The following is an 18,839-nucleotide window of genomic DNA, read 5'->3' as shown; positions in this document are numbered from 1 at the left end:
TTGATTTCATTTTTTTTCTTGATAAATCCACACAAGAGTTTTTTTTTATTTTTATCACGATTTCAACCGCTCATTTTAATATTTAAAACATTTATTTTAAAAAAGTAAAACGAGAAGATATATCACCCCAACACGACAAACAGTACTCGTGTGCTGAATACTGATAAAAACGATAAAAAAAATATATAATCTTTTATCTATTATGATTGTATTTTTTGTTTTTGTGTTTCTGCAGTAAACTTAAGTTTCGGCAGTTTCGGCAGTTTCGCATAATATATAATATATATTATATACATATAATTTATAAGATGGATTTGTGAAAGTCACAAAGTCACAAATCCATATAATACCTTGTACATACGGATACACTCGTTAATTAGACCATATAGTATCACTAGGAAATAGGAATTCAACTTTTTAAAATTAACATAAAGTAATATGATCTATTGTTTTTTCAGAAAAATGTGTGTTTATTGTATTGTTAATTTAATTTATAATATTATCATTTAAAATATTTAAAATAATGTTCATTTTAACTTGTTTTTAACAGAGCTAAAAACTCAAGTAACACGCACAATCTACAACATTTTTTTTAACGGTTCTTAGAGTAGGTACATATAAAAGTTTTTTATGCTGTTAGATTTATAACCCACATAACTATTAAAATGTATAATAATGGCATTCGAGAAAAGTGAGATACTACAATGTACCTATGTACGGATGCTTATGTATAATTCTTATTGTATAAGTTACTAACTTATAATAGGTAAACTTTAATTTCGGCAAACCAATAATTGTTGCTTTTATTTAATTTTTGAGAGTACCAAATAGTATTTTTTTTCTAGTAATTGTCTGCAAATCCTAATAAATACACATTATAAAAATGTTGAAGTTAAATATTTGTTTAGTTTTCCTGCTTACAGATAAACACAAATTTATTGTTAGAAAATGGAAAAATGCACATACCTGCATATTATTATCACACACTGTTCGAGTACCTATCTGAAATCTTTAAAGCTCAATCGCACCTTTAAGTTTTTTACACTAAGAAACTTACCTATACAATACGATTGAAGGTTTGGTTGTATATTACGTTTATAAATCACGTATTTATATGTTTATCGATTCCCAATAGTTAAATAGATCCAACTGATATAATTTATTTAAAAAAATAATGACATAAAAACAAACAAAGCATTTTAAAACTCGTTATAAAACTGAATGAGTAGTCGAGTAGTTTGAACTTAAGGTAATACTATACAAAAAAGTTTTAAAAACACATCTAAAAAATAGATGATTATACTTATTAACTTTTACATTTATTATTTATAATTTGTAATTACTCAAGTAGTTCCTTAAAAAAATACTTAAATATTTTATGTACTTACAGACAATAATTTGAGTTTGGTTACAATATTTAATATTATAATTTAATTTAATCATGCTGTATTTGACTTATTTTAATGGGTTAAACAAATTAAAAATTAGTTTAATTCACCTCCAGGTTGGAAGTTTTATACGTATGAATCAAACATTTAAATAACAAAAAAAAGTATACCTACGAAAGAATAATTCTGCCTAATGTACCTATCAATCATAATTCTAAATACATAAAAATAAAACACAAACTAAAATGAATTTAAACTTAAATATTCACTATATTTTTCTTAATTTCTAGAAAAAAAATATTAAACAAATTTCGAAGAATTCGATGTTTTATCTAACTCAAAATCGCGGACACTGTTTGATATGGTAATAATAATAATTTGTACAACGTACGTACCAACATGAAAGGACGGCGTACGACACCATGACCTATTATTTGAAGTGTTTACAGAATTAAAACAAAAAACTACATTGTTCTAAAAATAATTGTTTTTTTTTCTACTTTTGGTTTACATAGTGTACGAAATGTATCGCCCATTATATTATAACTTAGAATACAAATTATCAAATTCCATTAAAATAAATAATAAATTAATGATAATTAATAGATATTTTTTTAAAGCTGAAAATGTCTGTTATTTTAACGACAAATATACGCAGAGTGATTTCTAATTGAGGAACTCGGTGCCAATGTAATTTTGTCCACAAAAATACACTTAACATAATCATGTTTTTTAGAATCAACCAAATTTGATAATTTTTTTTCAAACTAACATTATAATAATGCGGCCTGTAGGAAATCTTCGTCTTGAAGATAAAAAATAGTTTACAAATTTGACAATTCTACATGGCCTTAGAATTATTCCTGTAGAGTCATTTTTTCGATATACACACCGTACTAACCCCCTCCCACCCTTAATAGGTATCCGGCAGTAGACTAGTGAAAAACTATTATAATTAAGGTAGCAACTAAAGTATAAAATCGTAAATTAAAATTTTGTAGGATAACTGAAAATTTGAATAACCTACACCTTATCCACAAATACAAAATTCTTGAAAATGTTGAACTTTAAAAATAATAGTGTGAGTATTAGTCTTATCTATACAAATATAGTTAATGATGGCATGTAATAGATACACAAATTTTACAAATGTTTTATAAGAAAAAACCGGTATGAATATCATATGACGTAGGCTCAAAAACACAATAATAATTGTTACTATTAGGTAATTTGAAACAACGTAGGTAAAAAGTGTTGTAAAATAAATGTAACTTCTATAATAAGCATACATTTTTTAAAATATGCTTACAGAAGTGCATCTTTTTCACTTAGCAACGTCTCACAAAATCCAAGTAAAGTATAAGTTAAAATAACATATGATATCTATAACTCAAAGACTATTAGCTACCTATAAATTGATATCACAACATTTAGAACCGTTTTTTTTATACTTAGAGTTTTTTACACAGAGTATGACGGAGTGTTTTTGATGGGATTAATTATTCACAAATGATTGCTCGGATTTGAATTTTGTTTCTGAAGTTCGGCATTTCGAATTTTTGGGTTTTTAATTTATCGGTTTTTACCACATACTTTTACTTAGCAATAGGCGCACAATTATTATATTATATTGGTTTCCTGGGTTTTGTAACGATGTAATGACATATCTAACTTTACTGTTATCAACAGACATTTCAGGCATATTCTTCCACAGAGTTTTGACGACTTACAACTTTAACTTCCATTTTGCTGTATGTGATATTATTTTATACCTCGTTGCGGGGCACATCGTGGTATAGATATCGATGTATTATCGTATACTAGGTTAGACACACTTACACTGACGTACGGACGAAGTACGCTTCGATACACAATAATATGTGCATCGATGCGTCTCCCTAATAATTTGACATACACGAATATTTCCGTACGTGAAATAACCTTTAAATGTGAATGTGTTCAGAACGCTTCCGGTGCCATATTTACATTTTTTTTTTTTGTTCAGGCCAACCATTTGAGGCGAGGTAGTATATTATTATTATTATTATATGCGTATATACATAATATATACTTACACTTATACTATATATATATTATATACATTTCCCGAGACCGTTCTGAACTGTCGGGGAATTGTATAAAAAAAAGAAACTCTGTATATATTCACCGCTAAACCACGTAACATTATATACGCACCGTGTATAATATGTGCGTTTTGAAAGATGATGATGACGGCGACGACGTATGCAGGTAAATAATGTAATCGCTGAGCCTCGCTCTTTTTTTACAAGCACCGCAGCTGTAAGAGATGAATTTAAAAACGTTCGATTGTCGAAAAAAAATGGTCACAGCTTGTATGTATAGGTATATATAACACCTCTTACCGATATAATATTATATTAGTACTACTACCTATTATAGAAGAACGTTAATTTGTACCTATTTTAATAGTTATAGTTGCAGATGTAATATTATGATTGTTTTATCATAAAACAGTACTTTTTTTGGTAAATGATCGTTTTTGAAAACCTATGGTCTCCCTAATAGTTTGAAATTATTTCAACATATATTTTTTTAATAAAACAATATTATACTTTTAACTTTTTTTTTAATATAAATGTGGTTCAATACGGGTTTGAGGACGACTCGACGAGGTACAACTTTTTTATTTCATAGTTTAAGTCTGAATGTTTATTTGTGGATTTTGATAGATCTAGTTCAAACCATCAGTTAATTAGTTAAAAGTATTGAAAGCTTAGACAAGCTGAGTAGTGCACCAACAATTTGCAAAGTTTTCTTATGTCAGTCAACAGTAGGCACTCGAATTCGCCCATCTAATATTTAAATTATTAAAAGTTTTAACATATAACTAGGTAATTAAAAATATTATATTATATATAATTATTTCTGAATTTTTAGTGTATATATAACACAACACATGGACAACAGTGATTTCTTGTCAAATATCAGATTAGGAGGAAAATTCAAATTATGTAACATAATTTAAAACAGAATTAAATGAAATAGGTATTTTCAATAAAATGAACAAAACAAAAAAAACAAAAGTAAGAAAAAAAAAATTTTTTTTGTGAACTTATTATAACTTCAATAACCTAATATTTATATAAAGCAGATAATACGTCCCCCAAACTATTATGGTTTATTCATATTGGTTTGGTATTCGATTTTAGATTGCAATTTTTAGAAAGTGAGTACATATTTAATTAAAAGCGTGAATTGTAATTTAAAAATTAAATATAATATAAATGAAATAAGGTATAAATTGTTTTATTAAAAATTATGTTAGTTACATGTAATTTAAATAATTAAAAAAAAATGTCAATCTTTTATTAGTTATCAAAATATAACCCTATGTGTAATTAATGGGGGTGAGGTGGTGTGAGACGTCACCATGCGCTTATTCTCGGACACGATTTAATTATTATGCAAATATTTGACACAATATACGACGGAAACCTCTTTTATAGCTAATCTCTGTGGTTAAAATTTACTTTAATCAATCTAAACAAGCGAAAATTGCATTGATGCACGTTTATACGTGTATGGTATCAAATATTTAATAATTATTATTATTTATAATAAAGGTAAAAGTTAGGTATTAAATAATTATTATATCGCGTATAGAATCTCAATAGATAACAATAATATTTATATTGGAACCGGACATGTTAAGTCTTAGCGTAATTATTTTTGCCCACGAGTGTTACAAAATGTATTAAATGTTACATCGCTATACACATCCGTCTGAAATATTTGCACCCCATCTGGCAATCCCCTCAATACAGATCGGTAACACGGCCTTGATTCGGACGCAATGGAGACCGATGGTAGTTTGGCAGTCGCTGCGAGTAGCGAAGGCTTTTGAAAAATTGGAGATGATCCAAAATGTGGGCCAAATCTACTATTATATGACCCTTAAGATTGCGACGCACAAGTCAATACGATAAATCTAAGTTCCCGGGATTTGTTGATAAGCCTTAAGGTGTACATTATTACTATTATATGGCTGCTGGTTGTAATAACTTAAAATAAGTACTGTACAAAATTGTTGTAGGCATTATATTCTGTAAAATGCGATCCAGATATAGGTTTTACACAGTTACAAAAAAAGTAACACTTAGCCTATAAACGATAATATAAATATTATTATTTAATATTTTGTTTTATTGGAGTGAAGAAATCAACAAGAAGAGTTTAATTAACGAACGCAACGATTAACCCACCGCACTCAACTATTGTTTAATATATAGGGTGTATCTTATGTCATTGTACACGGTTTTTTTTTAACGATTATGGATCCATCACATAGAATTTCGTTAAAACGAAAAAAGACGTGTTTCTTTATTTTTAACAAGCAAATTTTTTTTAAATAATTTCAAAATTTTTAAACATGCAGGTGTACTAATAGCAAAATCAACTTTATTATTTCAAAAGGTAACTACTTTATTTTTAATGAATTCCGGTAAAGCTTTTTTTTTGTTGAAATTTTTGATAGTCAAATCATCAATTTTGGTTCGCTAGTTCGTTAACTATAGTCCAATAAAATTTAGTAAAATATGCATTAATACTTTTAATTGAAATAATTGGTATAGGTTTAATTTACAAGAGCTAAATAATGTTTTCTTATAACTAACTTATATAACTTAAAGTTTGAACCATAAATTCCCTATACTGGGGTATTGCATGCAAAGTATGAATTTAGCAGTTGAAATTCTTTAAGAATTATTTAATAATCGTGATTTAAAATAAACTATTTGCAAGATATTTAGATAAATAGCCAATCTCAATAAAGGTTTGTACCTAATTTAGGCATACTATTAATCTGAGTTGATTACAGATTACCAATATTATTATAACAAAAAACAAATACCATTAGGTATTACCTTAGCTACCTAATAAAGAATCTAAATTAATGCTATTGTAAGAAAAGTATAATAGGAATTTATGATAGGAAAAGTACAAAATAAAATGTAAATTTCCAAAACTAAAAATATTTTATTATATTTTATTTTATTTACGCCAAATGGCAATTACAAAAAGTATATGAACAATAACAGAACAGTAACAATATTACAATATATAGCTTAAAATTAAAATAGCTTACAAAATGAATTATTAAAATAGTAGTATATAGACAGTTGAAAGGTGCAAATAAATATGATGGGTTATGAATTTCAACTCCTAAATTCATACTTTTCATGCAATACCTACCAATATAGGGAACCTATATGGTTCAAATTTCAAGTTTATCCCCCTACGAGAAGAGCACCACAAAACATTGCACTTTTTTCATCACACAATTTTTTTAACATCCATACTTACCTAATACATTAATGTCAACAATCGGATATCATTTACCAAATTACTATCATTACTTAAGCCACCTAATAAAGAATCCAAATTCATGATATTGTAAGAAAAGTAACTGATAAGTAATTAATTACGATTACCTATAGTAACAAATTAAAATAATAATACTGATTTTGATGATTATACCTATGTTAAAATAAAAATTATGAACTATGTTTGCCAACAATGTTGTTTATGTTATGTTTTTTTTTTTTTGAGAGTGTCATTAGATTACCGATTAAACTATTTAAGTGTATAAAAAGGTAGTTATAAGAAAAACTTATTTAGCTGTTGTAAATTAAACCTATACCAATTATTTCATTTAAGAATATTAATGCATATTTTATGAAAATTTAGTGGACTATAGTTGATGAACAAGCGAACCAAAATTGATGATTTGACTATCAAAAATTTCAAAAAAAAAGCTTTACCGGAATTCATTAAAAATAAAGTAGTTACCTTTTGAAATAATAAAGATGATTTTGCTATTAGTACACCTGCATGTTTAAAAATTTTGAAATTTTTTAAAAAAAATTGCTTGTTAAAAATGAAGAAACACGTCTTTTTTCGTTTTAACGAAATTCTATGTCATCGATCTATAATCGTTAAAAAACACCGCGTACAATGGCATAAGATCCACCCTGTATAACCAATTTTCTGTAGTGAAATGTTTAACAAATTAATCAATTAAAATAGATTAAATAAATTCATCCTCATTGGAATTCAAGACCGTAAGAAAACCAAACAACTCAAAAGAAGCTAGTCGAGATTTCTTCCAACAACAACGATGAGTAACTACATTATTAATAGCTCATAACTTCCCTGTAAAATGTAATCAAAACAAACACAGGTACCTATTCTGAGAAAATAAAAATTACATTTTAAATTCATCGAGTTAAAGACGACATTTTCCGAGATTTTTATGATATTTATGAGTTGCGAACATAATATGGTATCGTACAGTTTATAATATTGTAATGTGTTTAAGGAGAGTTGATGTGTTTCGAATCCGGTACCTGCAGCAGCGGAAAATAAAATTAGTGTCCGTAAATTGGTTTCCAGATAAATTATGCGTACCGCGCGTCGCGTATTACACGAACGTTGATCGTATATTATTATTATTATTATTATTATTATTATTATTACGATTACAAAGACTAGGTACAACGGTTTATACGATTTATACAGCACTGCTGCAGGTACACGGGAAAATTACATTGGATGATGACCCAAATGGCCGTAAAGAAAAACGCTCTATCGATCTATACAGGAGGCATATGCGGGCAAAAGCGAGTTGGCGAAGACGTTTGTTTATGAATTATGCATGCATATACATATATATACAAACGTATATATTTTATGTATATTCAGAATGTATATTATATGCCCCGAGCGAGTTTTACCGATTTTTCGCGATGCTTTTATTGCTGGTAGGTACATTTATCCTATAAAGTAGGTAGGTAGGTAGGTACGCACACGACTGTCCGACATTACAGTGGCGATCCAAGCTATTAGTGTCACGCGCATAATATAGAAACGGCGAATAAAGTATGTTTTTTTTCATCGTCGTCGGCATCTTCGTCGCCGTCGTCGTTGTTGTTGTTGTTAAACGCCGACGATTTGTCTTCGTTAAAAAAAAAAAAAGAAAAGAGGAAAAAAACAATTCAGAACAAAATATTCGACCCGGGAGGATAATAATATATACAATAACGATATACAAGGTGATTCGAGGCAAATACTTATTTTCTCGAAAAGTACCCACTAACGTTTTTGGAAATATTTTTTTACGCATAAATTGAGTACTTATAACAAAACGAAATTTTCGAAAATATATGTTTACTTTTTTATCGTTATAATTTTTAAACGCACGTCACATCAGCCCACCCCGTAACGAAACTTGGTATTTTTAAATTGTTTTTCTTTTTAGAAGACAGTGAATAAAAAATATCTATTCAAATATGTATAATACTTAATAGTTAAATATTTCAAGTTTAGATGATTGAAATGTAATGTGTTAAAGGTACGCTGAAAAATGACGGTGCACATCGGAGACTCGTTGAAACTTTAAATACTTATAATTATAGTTAACTATACGTACCTATAGTCGTTCAAATTGTATATATTAGAATTATTAGAAAAATATCCTACTTTGGGATTGGAATTCTAAATGTACATTAAAAAAGCGAAAAGTAAAAAATAATATAACGAGTTATCAATGTAGTATAATGTTAAAAAAAAAAAATGTTGTTTCGCAATGACTTCAAATTATGTAAAAAAAATATATTTCCAAAGGCGTAATTCTTTCCAAGAAAAACGAGTGCTTACTATTTCAATAATCTCTCTGTATTATACGTAAATAAAAGACATGAGCAATGAGTTTTTTTCTCGCGAAAGTTTACGAGTAAAATAAATCCACCAATTTTGTTTCTTGAATCAAATTTAAGAACTTTTTCGCTACCCATAAGTTATTTTGAACACGTGCGTTAACGACGGCAAATGGGGAGGAACAAAATATGATCTGTAATTATGTATTGACTCAGGGTCTGAATTTATTTAACTAGTTAAATATGGTGCACTCAAAATTTCAGGAAATGTGTACCTATAAAATATTACTATACATACAAAATAATTACGTGGATAAACAATGACCATATAAAAGTGGCTGTAAACAATATATTATGGTGTATGAAAATTAATATTATAGAAACCTATACTATTACTTATATTTTTGAATAATTTTTACTCGAATACCTTAATATTTTAAATTTGAATCATTATTGCAGTTACTGTATAACTCATAATAAATTTAGTACCAAGAAAAATATAATTATTGTTGTGTCAATTTTTTATCACATATTTTTCCATTTAAACTTTGCTGCGATGATAACATGAAAATATTGTCAAATATAGAAAAATATGCGAAATAAAATTGTATAAACGTCTCAAAAACTGAACAATTTTAAAATACAATCATTTTTGATTATCCGTGGAGTATAGGGTGTTATGGAAAGTAATTAAATACTTTATATGAGGGAATATCGTTTTTCTAATAATAAGTCACAACATCACGAAATTAATTATTATGTGCCCCCTTGGCATACCTATTGGTATGTAGATCAACTAGAACTAAGTATTAAAAGTTAAAATTAATATAAATCTGTTTGGCTGATATTAATATAATATGATTAATCATGGTATTATTCTAATTGATTTTTTTTTTAATTTTTAAGGGTGTCGGTGCCAGTATTTCCAATTTTCGAAATTTCTATGCTATTTGAATATTATGTTTTATATTTTAGTTATTGCCTTAATTATAATACTTTTCCACTAATCTACAGCTCGATACTTATTTAGACGGGGTCGATACGGTGTATTATATCAACGAAAAGGACTTCAGGGGAAAAACTCTCACTCCCTATAGAATTGTCGGATTTCGTTAATTTTTTTTTTATCTAAAAGATGAAAAGTTTCTACAGGTCAGATCAAAGCTCGATTTTTTATTTTACTTTGAATAGTAGTAGAAAAATATGTTTGAAAAAGACAAATATTATGCATTTTTCAAATGCACCTATTCGACCTACAAAATATTCTCTACTTTAAGATAAAAAAAAAATTAACGAAATCCGACAATTTTACAGGTCGTGAGAGTTTTTCCTGTAAGACATGTTTTTGTACCAAAAAACGCACCAGCAACGACACCCTTAATATTGAGGATATTATATAATTTTGAATCAAAGTGAATCTAAGTTGTAGCATTATTGGTTAGCGTGAAATACTGATATATTTTGCAGTGGTACTTTAAGGGTGTCAGTGCCGGTTTTTTAAATTTTCCGAAATTATATAAAATGTATGAAATTATATTTTATATTTAAGTTTCCACCTTAATTTTATAATACGTTTCCTTTGCCTGATACTTATTTAGGGGGTTGATTTGGTGTATTATGAGTATTAACAAAAATGACTTCACTACCTCGTTTCGATATGTCGGTTTTTGATTATTTTTTTAAATCAGATTAAAACCCGAATTTTCAGTTTACTTTAAGTAGTGCTAGAAAAAAACGTTTGAAAAATGACGAATATTATGCATTATTCAAATGCTCATTTTAGCTTCTATAATTATAATTTTAAAAATCTGGCTTTGATCCGACTTGCAGTATGTTCTTTTCTTTTAAATAAAAAAAAAATACCGTAATCCGACTATTCCACAAAGCGTGAGAGTTTTTCCTGTAAGACATGTTTTTGTACAAAAAACGACACCCTTAAAGGTGAATCCATTAAAGAATTATTATAAATCATTATATACACACTTAAATAATGTCTGTAAATACATACAGGTACTTGTTTATTAAATCATTTTTGTTTGCATTGTGACACACATCATATATTATACGAAATACGATAATTTATAATTGATCATGTTATTGCCCCATCGCATTTGCTTCCAACGATTAATTTGAAATAAATATAGTCTTACTATTCGACAATCTTAAAAGATAGAAGAGTAAATATTATTATACCTATAAATTAAACGTTATAAATATATAAATAGGTTAAAATGAATGTAAATGATAACTTTGGAAAATTCTTAATTTAATAGAAGAACTTAACACGTATAATATAAAAAAAATTATTTGAAAAATATATTTTCTGCGATAACTTCTGTCAGAATATTTTACACAAATGAAACTTTGAAAATGGTACAACTGTGATTGATAAGAAACGAGTGTTCAAAATTATATTTTTTTCGTAAAGTGTATCTAACATTGTAAAAATACTCGGTGTATTGACACAATTAAATTAATAAATAAAAAATAAAATACTTTTTATCTTTAGATGATAAAAACAAGTATTATTTTTACCTACCCTGTTTGGTTTTGCCTCGTGTTCCCCTAAGGATACAAAGCTCATATTTTGCTGAGAAGTGAAAAGTGAAATTATTGGTAATTTATTTGTGATAAGACATTGTGATTATCACATCGTAAGTATCATATTGCCACAGATACGTAAGTTTATTTCTAAGGCATTTATTACCATATTTTGTATTTTTTTTAAACTATATTATGCCTAATAAATAATAATATAGTTAAATGCGTTTTATTGTTTGTGTTTATTTTATAAATTATTTCTTGCTCATTAAATTAATGAGAATTGGAGATTAAACTGATTATACTAATCTCATATAATTAATTAATAGCATATTGTAATTGTATTTATTGTCATTAATATAATTGTTTTTTTTTTCGCAGAAGATAAAACGCCAACGGGAAGTCTGAACTGTTTGTTGGCGAGATCATTATGCAACGAAGATCCGTCATGTTTTAAAATTATTAACCTCATTCCAAGTCTATGTGGAAACGAAATAGGTGAATATTTCTTTTTGTATATGCAGATAGTTATTATTTATTTGTAGGTACATATGAAATTATAATGTACGATTTAATTTTGGTGAACACGAATTAGGTCACCAAATATATGTCATAATTAAACAATGTGTACCTACATAAAGCTTTTATAAAATTAAAGTTATATTATGTTGTAGATAAATACTTTATAATATTGTACTATATAGTAATTAATGTGAATTATAATTAAAAATATATGTACACAATATACATAACAATTAAAATAAGTAGATTAGGCATAAAAAAGCGGAGATTAAAAATGTAAAGTTGAACATAGTTTTTTAATCGTTTATAATAACAAAGAAATAAGCTAACTCAGTTAATCACGTGTTCGTATATGAAAAAAATATTTGACACTTCAACCGACACTAATTTATTTTTACACTAAAGTTGCGTTTTAATTTTTTTTTTTCCATCGTAAAATACGTTACCTACATTTTTAGATCACGACCGATCAGTTTTTATGATTGTTTAGGCGATAAAAATAAAATAATAATAACAACGCGTGTACAAAAATAATATAACAATATTTTAATTATTTTTCAACAGCAAAAAATATAAACATTTTAATTCACAAAATGGTTGGCCAAATTATGAGAAAAATTACAGTGTCCACTTCATAAAAAAACTACATTCGCGTGTAATTTTTTTCCTATTTAATAAAGTGTAAAAAAATGTTTTTCATTTTTGTTGTATGAAATGAACAATTTCACTTTGTACATGGAACATATATTATATTTGTTGTCAAGACGAATCGTTGTCGACGGCTGTCGGAGCGGAAAAAACGAAACACCAGAAAAAGTGCGAAGTGGTTCGTTAAGTGGTCCCATACTGTTATTTTTACCTAATATTTTTAACCAAAAGTTTGCACATGTCCAGAATACTAATTTACATACCTAGCGCAAACGTGTTTTACCTAACACAATAATTGTTTTAGATATAGGTGCACCAACTATATATAGTCATCTATTAGTGAACAATTCACATTTCCAACATCTTAAGCAGTTTAGCACTCTGACTAGGTGACTATATTAGTATATTACACACATTTAGGGGAGCTTGTTTTTCACAACAATCTCGTATATACTTATCAATTTTGATATCCACGGTATGAAACTTAAACTTTATATTATTTTAATTCAAATATAAATATGAAACAAACTTAACCACCAGATTTATTAATACAAAAATAATAATTTTCAAAATTTTTGAAAGTAAATAAACATAATATACATTCACGATGACGTAGTATCACTAAACTTTTAGAATAACATCAAGAATTATAGCGATAAATAAACAATTTATAGCAGTTATAGAGAAAAAATCTAAGTTACACAAATTGAATTATAACTACAAATACTAAATAAATATTACATATATTATACAAATTTTTTCTCCTACAGTATTAAAATTAGCATTTTATATCTAAAAACAAGAAAACTGTAATAGCCGATCTGCGTTAACACGTTTTATATTTATATTATAATTTCTTAATATTATAAAACTACTAATGACAGTAGTAGCAATAATAACGGATCACCAGGCACCAGATAAACACTTTTATTGATCACTATTAATAGCATTGTGATTTAATTAACATTTCTAATAATGAACCCTTTAAAAACTCCTGTGAAATATTCTCTTTACTAAATTAGAAATTATAATTTATTCTGCATAATTAATTATAATAGATATGCTATGATTTTATCAGAATCGCGTTTCGCCTGCATAAATATCGGTGGTTTCCCCCCCCCCCCTCAGATATGCTTTATTTGGTCTGTCGAATAATCACAAAAAAGTGTACCTACGTCGTACGTCTTCACTGTCGGTACGTTATACACCATTATATTTGCGATACGCGTCGTACCTATATTATAATAGTATATAATATGTTATGATACTAATAAAAAGTATAATATAAGGTTTTATCAAAAACCGTATACCTAGCATTACATTACGCGTTGTGTATATGTTGGAAAAAATAAAATAAAGAATCGACACTACCCGTATACTATAAGTGTAGGTAAAATTATATACGCACATAATAATATACCGAATTTTGGGAAAACTAAAACGAGTGAGTGTGAAAAAAAATCAAAAAAATCGCTCATACCGTCGACGACGGTATAATATATTATAATACTCTCGCATACACCTTTGGTCCACCGTCTCTCTGCCCACCCACACCATCATCTTCTCTCCATGTACATATATTATAGACACACACACACACGCACACACATACACACACATGTATATTACAAGGCCCATTACGAAGTGGGTATATATTTTTTATCGCACACCCGATCTACCGCGAATTGGTTTTTTCATTTTTTACTCCATAATAAATATATGTAGGCGGTAGGTATATGCGCGAGTATTATAACAATATCGAAAAACTGTTTACGTGTTGTATGCATATATGTTAAATTATGTTATGTATATTGTGTATACTTTCAGAATGTTTTATAATATAAATATAACAATGTAGGCATATAATGATATCATATAGGTATAACAACTGTATACGTTTATTAGGTTAGGTAGGTATATCATACGAACGATTTCAACAATAATATTTTTAACGAACGACACTATATTATTACGTATTACCTATTTATTATCATTATTCGTTATTGTGCCTCCAAATCGATCGAATTGTGTAATTTGAATACGCATAATACAAATTTATTAAAATATGTTTAAGTTATAACAAAATGTTTATCATTAAAGAAATAACAATGTTATTGAACTATGGGTGGAGTTGGGCCATTATATAGTGATACAATAATCAGTTTATTGCAATATGCATACGACTGATAAGGAAATGTAAACTATTATAATCGGCGCCGATTCTCTTTATATCAGTGCGTATATTTATGATAAAAATCCGAAAATTTAAGTTTAAGCTAGAAAAAAAGTTAATTGATTTACCGTCTTTATTAACTGTCATAAATAAAACAATAATTATTTATTATTTCTATTTAATATTATTGCATATTGTTGATAAAAGTTAATCATTTAATTTAACTTTATAACTACCTAGTAAGCACATTAAAAATATTGCGTTTGATGTTATATGAAAAGAAAATATTTTCCACAATGTTATATTTAATATAGATTTAAGACATACTTAAATGAAATTAATTTTTAATTTTTAGCCTTTTAAAAATAATTGCAACCTGGTTAAACATTTTAAAATCTTAAGTTACCTAAATGATGACCTCTAGAACTCTACGAAGCTATAAAATAGTCCCTTAACCCACACGCTGATCCTTAATTTTCCCTTAAATATGCCAGTGATTCTTTCTAAGTGTTGCAAAAATATCTAATTTTTTAGTTAATATTTATCATCTTAAAGATTTCTTCATTATTTAGACATTTTTTAACATTAATGTCCCATTTATCCACAGTAATATTTTTGAATTTATCTGTTTTAAATGAAAATAACAATGTAAAAACAAAAATATATAATTTGATAAATATATTTTTGACTTGAAAATTATAACGAATATACTATGAAACAAATTAGATTTAATTTAAAAAAGAAAGTACATAAATGTAAATATCTGAAATTACTTTTGATAAAATATATTGAAATATTGAATACAGTATGTTTTTTTTTGGTTGAAAAAATGTGGGTAATTCGTAGGTATATTTACAACAAATCATAATTTATGAGAAAACATAATACCTACATTTTTTTTCTCATAAACACACTATATCGACTTAAATATAATATTTATGAAAATAAAGTTGATAGAGTTCTCAGTTTTTATTGGCTATAGTATCGAAATTTAAAAAATATAATCACTGTAAATTAGTGTGTCGTCATTAGGCATATTATAATGTATTGTAAAGGATTTATCTGGATAATTTGATAACATAACACTGAAATTACATTTAATACGTCATATTTCCCAGACGTGCCCTGTATATGTCTCACAAAGGAATACAATTATGTTGTAATATTTAAATAGCACAATACTATACTATATAATATAATATAATATGGCATTATGATGTAATGTTTCATTTTTATTTGCATGCGTTTTTCTCAAACATTTTTTTAAAATTAAAATTTTTTTTTATAAAACATGTGCATTGAATTTACAGTCTCGTGTTCGACGACTACGGTGATAAAGTGTCGGGCGGCTTTGAAAACCCTTCAAGCGTTCCCGTTCTTCAAGCCGACGTGCCTGTGCCGAGAGCCCAAAATCGATTACGAATGCAACTCCTTCCGTAATTTTTTGTTCGACCATCCGTGTAACTTCACACAGCGCAAAGGTAACAAACACAATATCATCGATTTTTTTGTATAGGTATAATACTACTGTGTATTAAATGTATACATAACTACAGGGTGGTCCTTTTATCGTAAACGAGGAAATCCTTCTGAACATATATGGAATTTTTAAATTTTATGTACAAATATTGTATGTTGTCGAAATAAAATATTCAAATTTCAAAAGTTCCTATGTTCACGATAAAAGAATCGCTCTACATATTATATTTTATCTAGATATGTACCTGCTTCTTTATATTAATATACTGTGTGTAAAATATATTCACATCATATAACAGGGTAAAGATAAAATATATAACAATAATATATTCGTATATATTTGCACACATACATTTATAGATCAATTATTTTACTAGCAATATACTACAGCAATTAGCATACTATAGCTGAAGTAGAACATATTATGATAATCGACTTTTACCGATTGGAAATCGTTTTTTAAATAACGTGTTTTTACCTGGTAACCGGTAATTATTACAGCTCAAACGTGACTCGCCCGTTAAAATATGTTTAACAAACATAGAGATACCTACGATATTTCAGGTGGTAGGTAAACAAGTACGTTTTTCATAACAAAAAATATGTCAGTAGCAAAATTATCGTGCAGTGGGCCACTATTATAGGTGTAATAGGTATCCGGCTATTACACGTGATACGCGTGGTAATAGTTTTCGGAAATGGCGCTTATATAAAAAACAGTTTTCGCCGGCGGGTAAAAAACACATATTTTGGACTTCCCGCGGCGAATGTCCATATTTTATACATACGCCGTGTATATTATTTGCTGACCATTCCATTTGTCGAGAATATGATATTGTATTTTGCGACCAAGGCACGTTTGTGTCGTGTGTTTCGCATGCCGCCGCTCTTGTAGAAACTTTCGCCACCAGAACTAATTTCAAATACATAAATAAGTTCGTGTACCCACCTCGTCGGTGTTGCTCACGTGCCAGCACATATCAAGTGCACTATGCGCGGGTCGTTGTTTTATACTTTTGTACTTCTATAATATAATATAATATGCCCAGTACAGTAGAAGTAGTAGATACTAGTATATAATTACTCATTAGATAAACTTCACGTCGAACAAAAATCTAAACAAATTATAATAGCCCACGTCCGTCTATTCTAATATATTATGAAGTCCGTATTGTTATCGAATTAAAATAGAACTAATAACCTATGAAATTACATACTATTTGTTGGTAAACACAACTCTAATATCCCAGCATAAATACCATATCAGGGTTAACACTGCGTATTCTATAAAACCATTAAAATATAGAAATAAAAACAAAAACTGAAACCTAAAAATAAAAACCAAGATTAGAAAACAAAATTTAAAAAAAAATCGAAAATGCGTACATTTACTTGGGAAATATATTATAACTGTACCTATACAATAAATAGTTATTGTTATTCATTTTAGCAATATTATATTGTAACGAATATAAGATTATAGGAATATTTATAACATTTATGATACAATAGTTCCAGGTAAATTTATTGCCTTTGCCCCACAATAATTTTATAAAGCATATTGTACGGAAACGATATAGCATCGTCTCAGAATGAAAATGTTCTAACGTATTTTTTGTAATTGTTCCTATCATTCACGTATGAATTTGAACCTTTTAATTCTCTGTATCTCATTGAATAATCAACGGATCGATACGGTTTTAGGATTGAATTATACAACAAAACATTTTAAATAATAATATGCCAAGCAACCATTTTTCAAAAAAAGTGATTTAGAATCTTTTCATTCTGAAACGACGATAGGTACAGTACTACCATCGCGCGTATTTAATTCTTTTTCGACAAACGTTTATTACGATTAACTAGTTACTTCTAAAATGTTCATTTTACGGGTATAATTTTGATTTGTGAATACATTTTTTTTTTTTTTTTTGAAAAAAATCATAACTATGGTTATATTTTCATTAAGCGGTAAATACCAGATTTTCATTTTGAAAATATTTAAAAATAATATGTTTCTATAATGATTGCATACGTGTTCAAGTGTTCTACATTAATTTATTGTAAAATACAATTGAATAGGTACAATCTGATATATTATATAATGCTACATTAGGATTTATGTTAAATAGAAAAAAAATGAGTAGCAGTCATAATAACATAATAATAGGCACTAATTATTTAATATATAATACCTTAAACAGTGGCATATCCAGGGCCCTCTTACCCCCCCCCCCCTCCTCCTTATTGACTGTGTTGACCATAACATTTTATCAATATTAATAAAAAAACAAAACGTGTTAATATAATACGTATTGTATTTGTATACTTAGCCCCCCCTCCCATATAAAATTCCTAGATACGCCACTGACCTTAAATATAGTTAAAAGCAAT

At 27.6% G+C, this 18,839-nt stretch overlaps 1 protein-coding gene across 1 annotated transcript in view; it reads left to right on the top strand.

Moving 5' to 3' along the window:
• Positions 1-18,839, top strand: part of LOC100167073 — a 203,125-nt gene that overhangs the window by 11,376 nt on the left and 172,910 nt on the right. Inside the window, exons 2-3 of the mRNA XM_001943291.5 lie at positions 12,005-12,121; positions 16,277-16,447. Of these exons, the coding sequence (XP_001943326.3) occupies positions 12,005-12,121; positions 16,277-16,447 (288 nt within the window). The remainder of the gene's footprint in view (positions 1-12,004; positions 12,122-16,276; positions 16,448-18,839) is intronic.

This window comes from Acyrthosiphon pisum, chromosome X, assembly GCF_005508785.2.
Source record: "Acyrthosiphon pisum isolate AL4f chromosome X, pea_aphid_22Mar2018_4r6ur, whole genome shotgun sequence".
In the NCBI taxonomy this organism is placed as follows: Eukaryota; Metazoa; Arthropoda; class Insecta; order Hemiptera; family Aphididae; genus Acyrthosiphon; species Acyrthosiphon pisum.
Note: the sequence above shows the minus strand (reverse complement) of the source record. Positions and strands in the feature narration are given on the sequence as shown.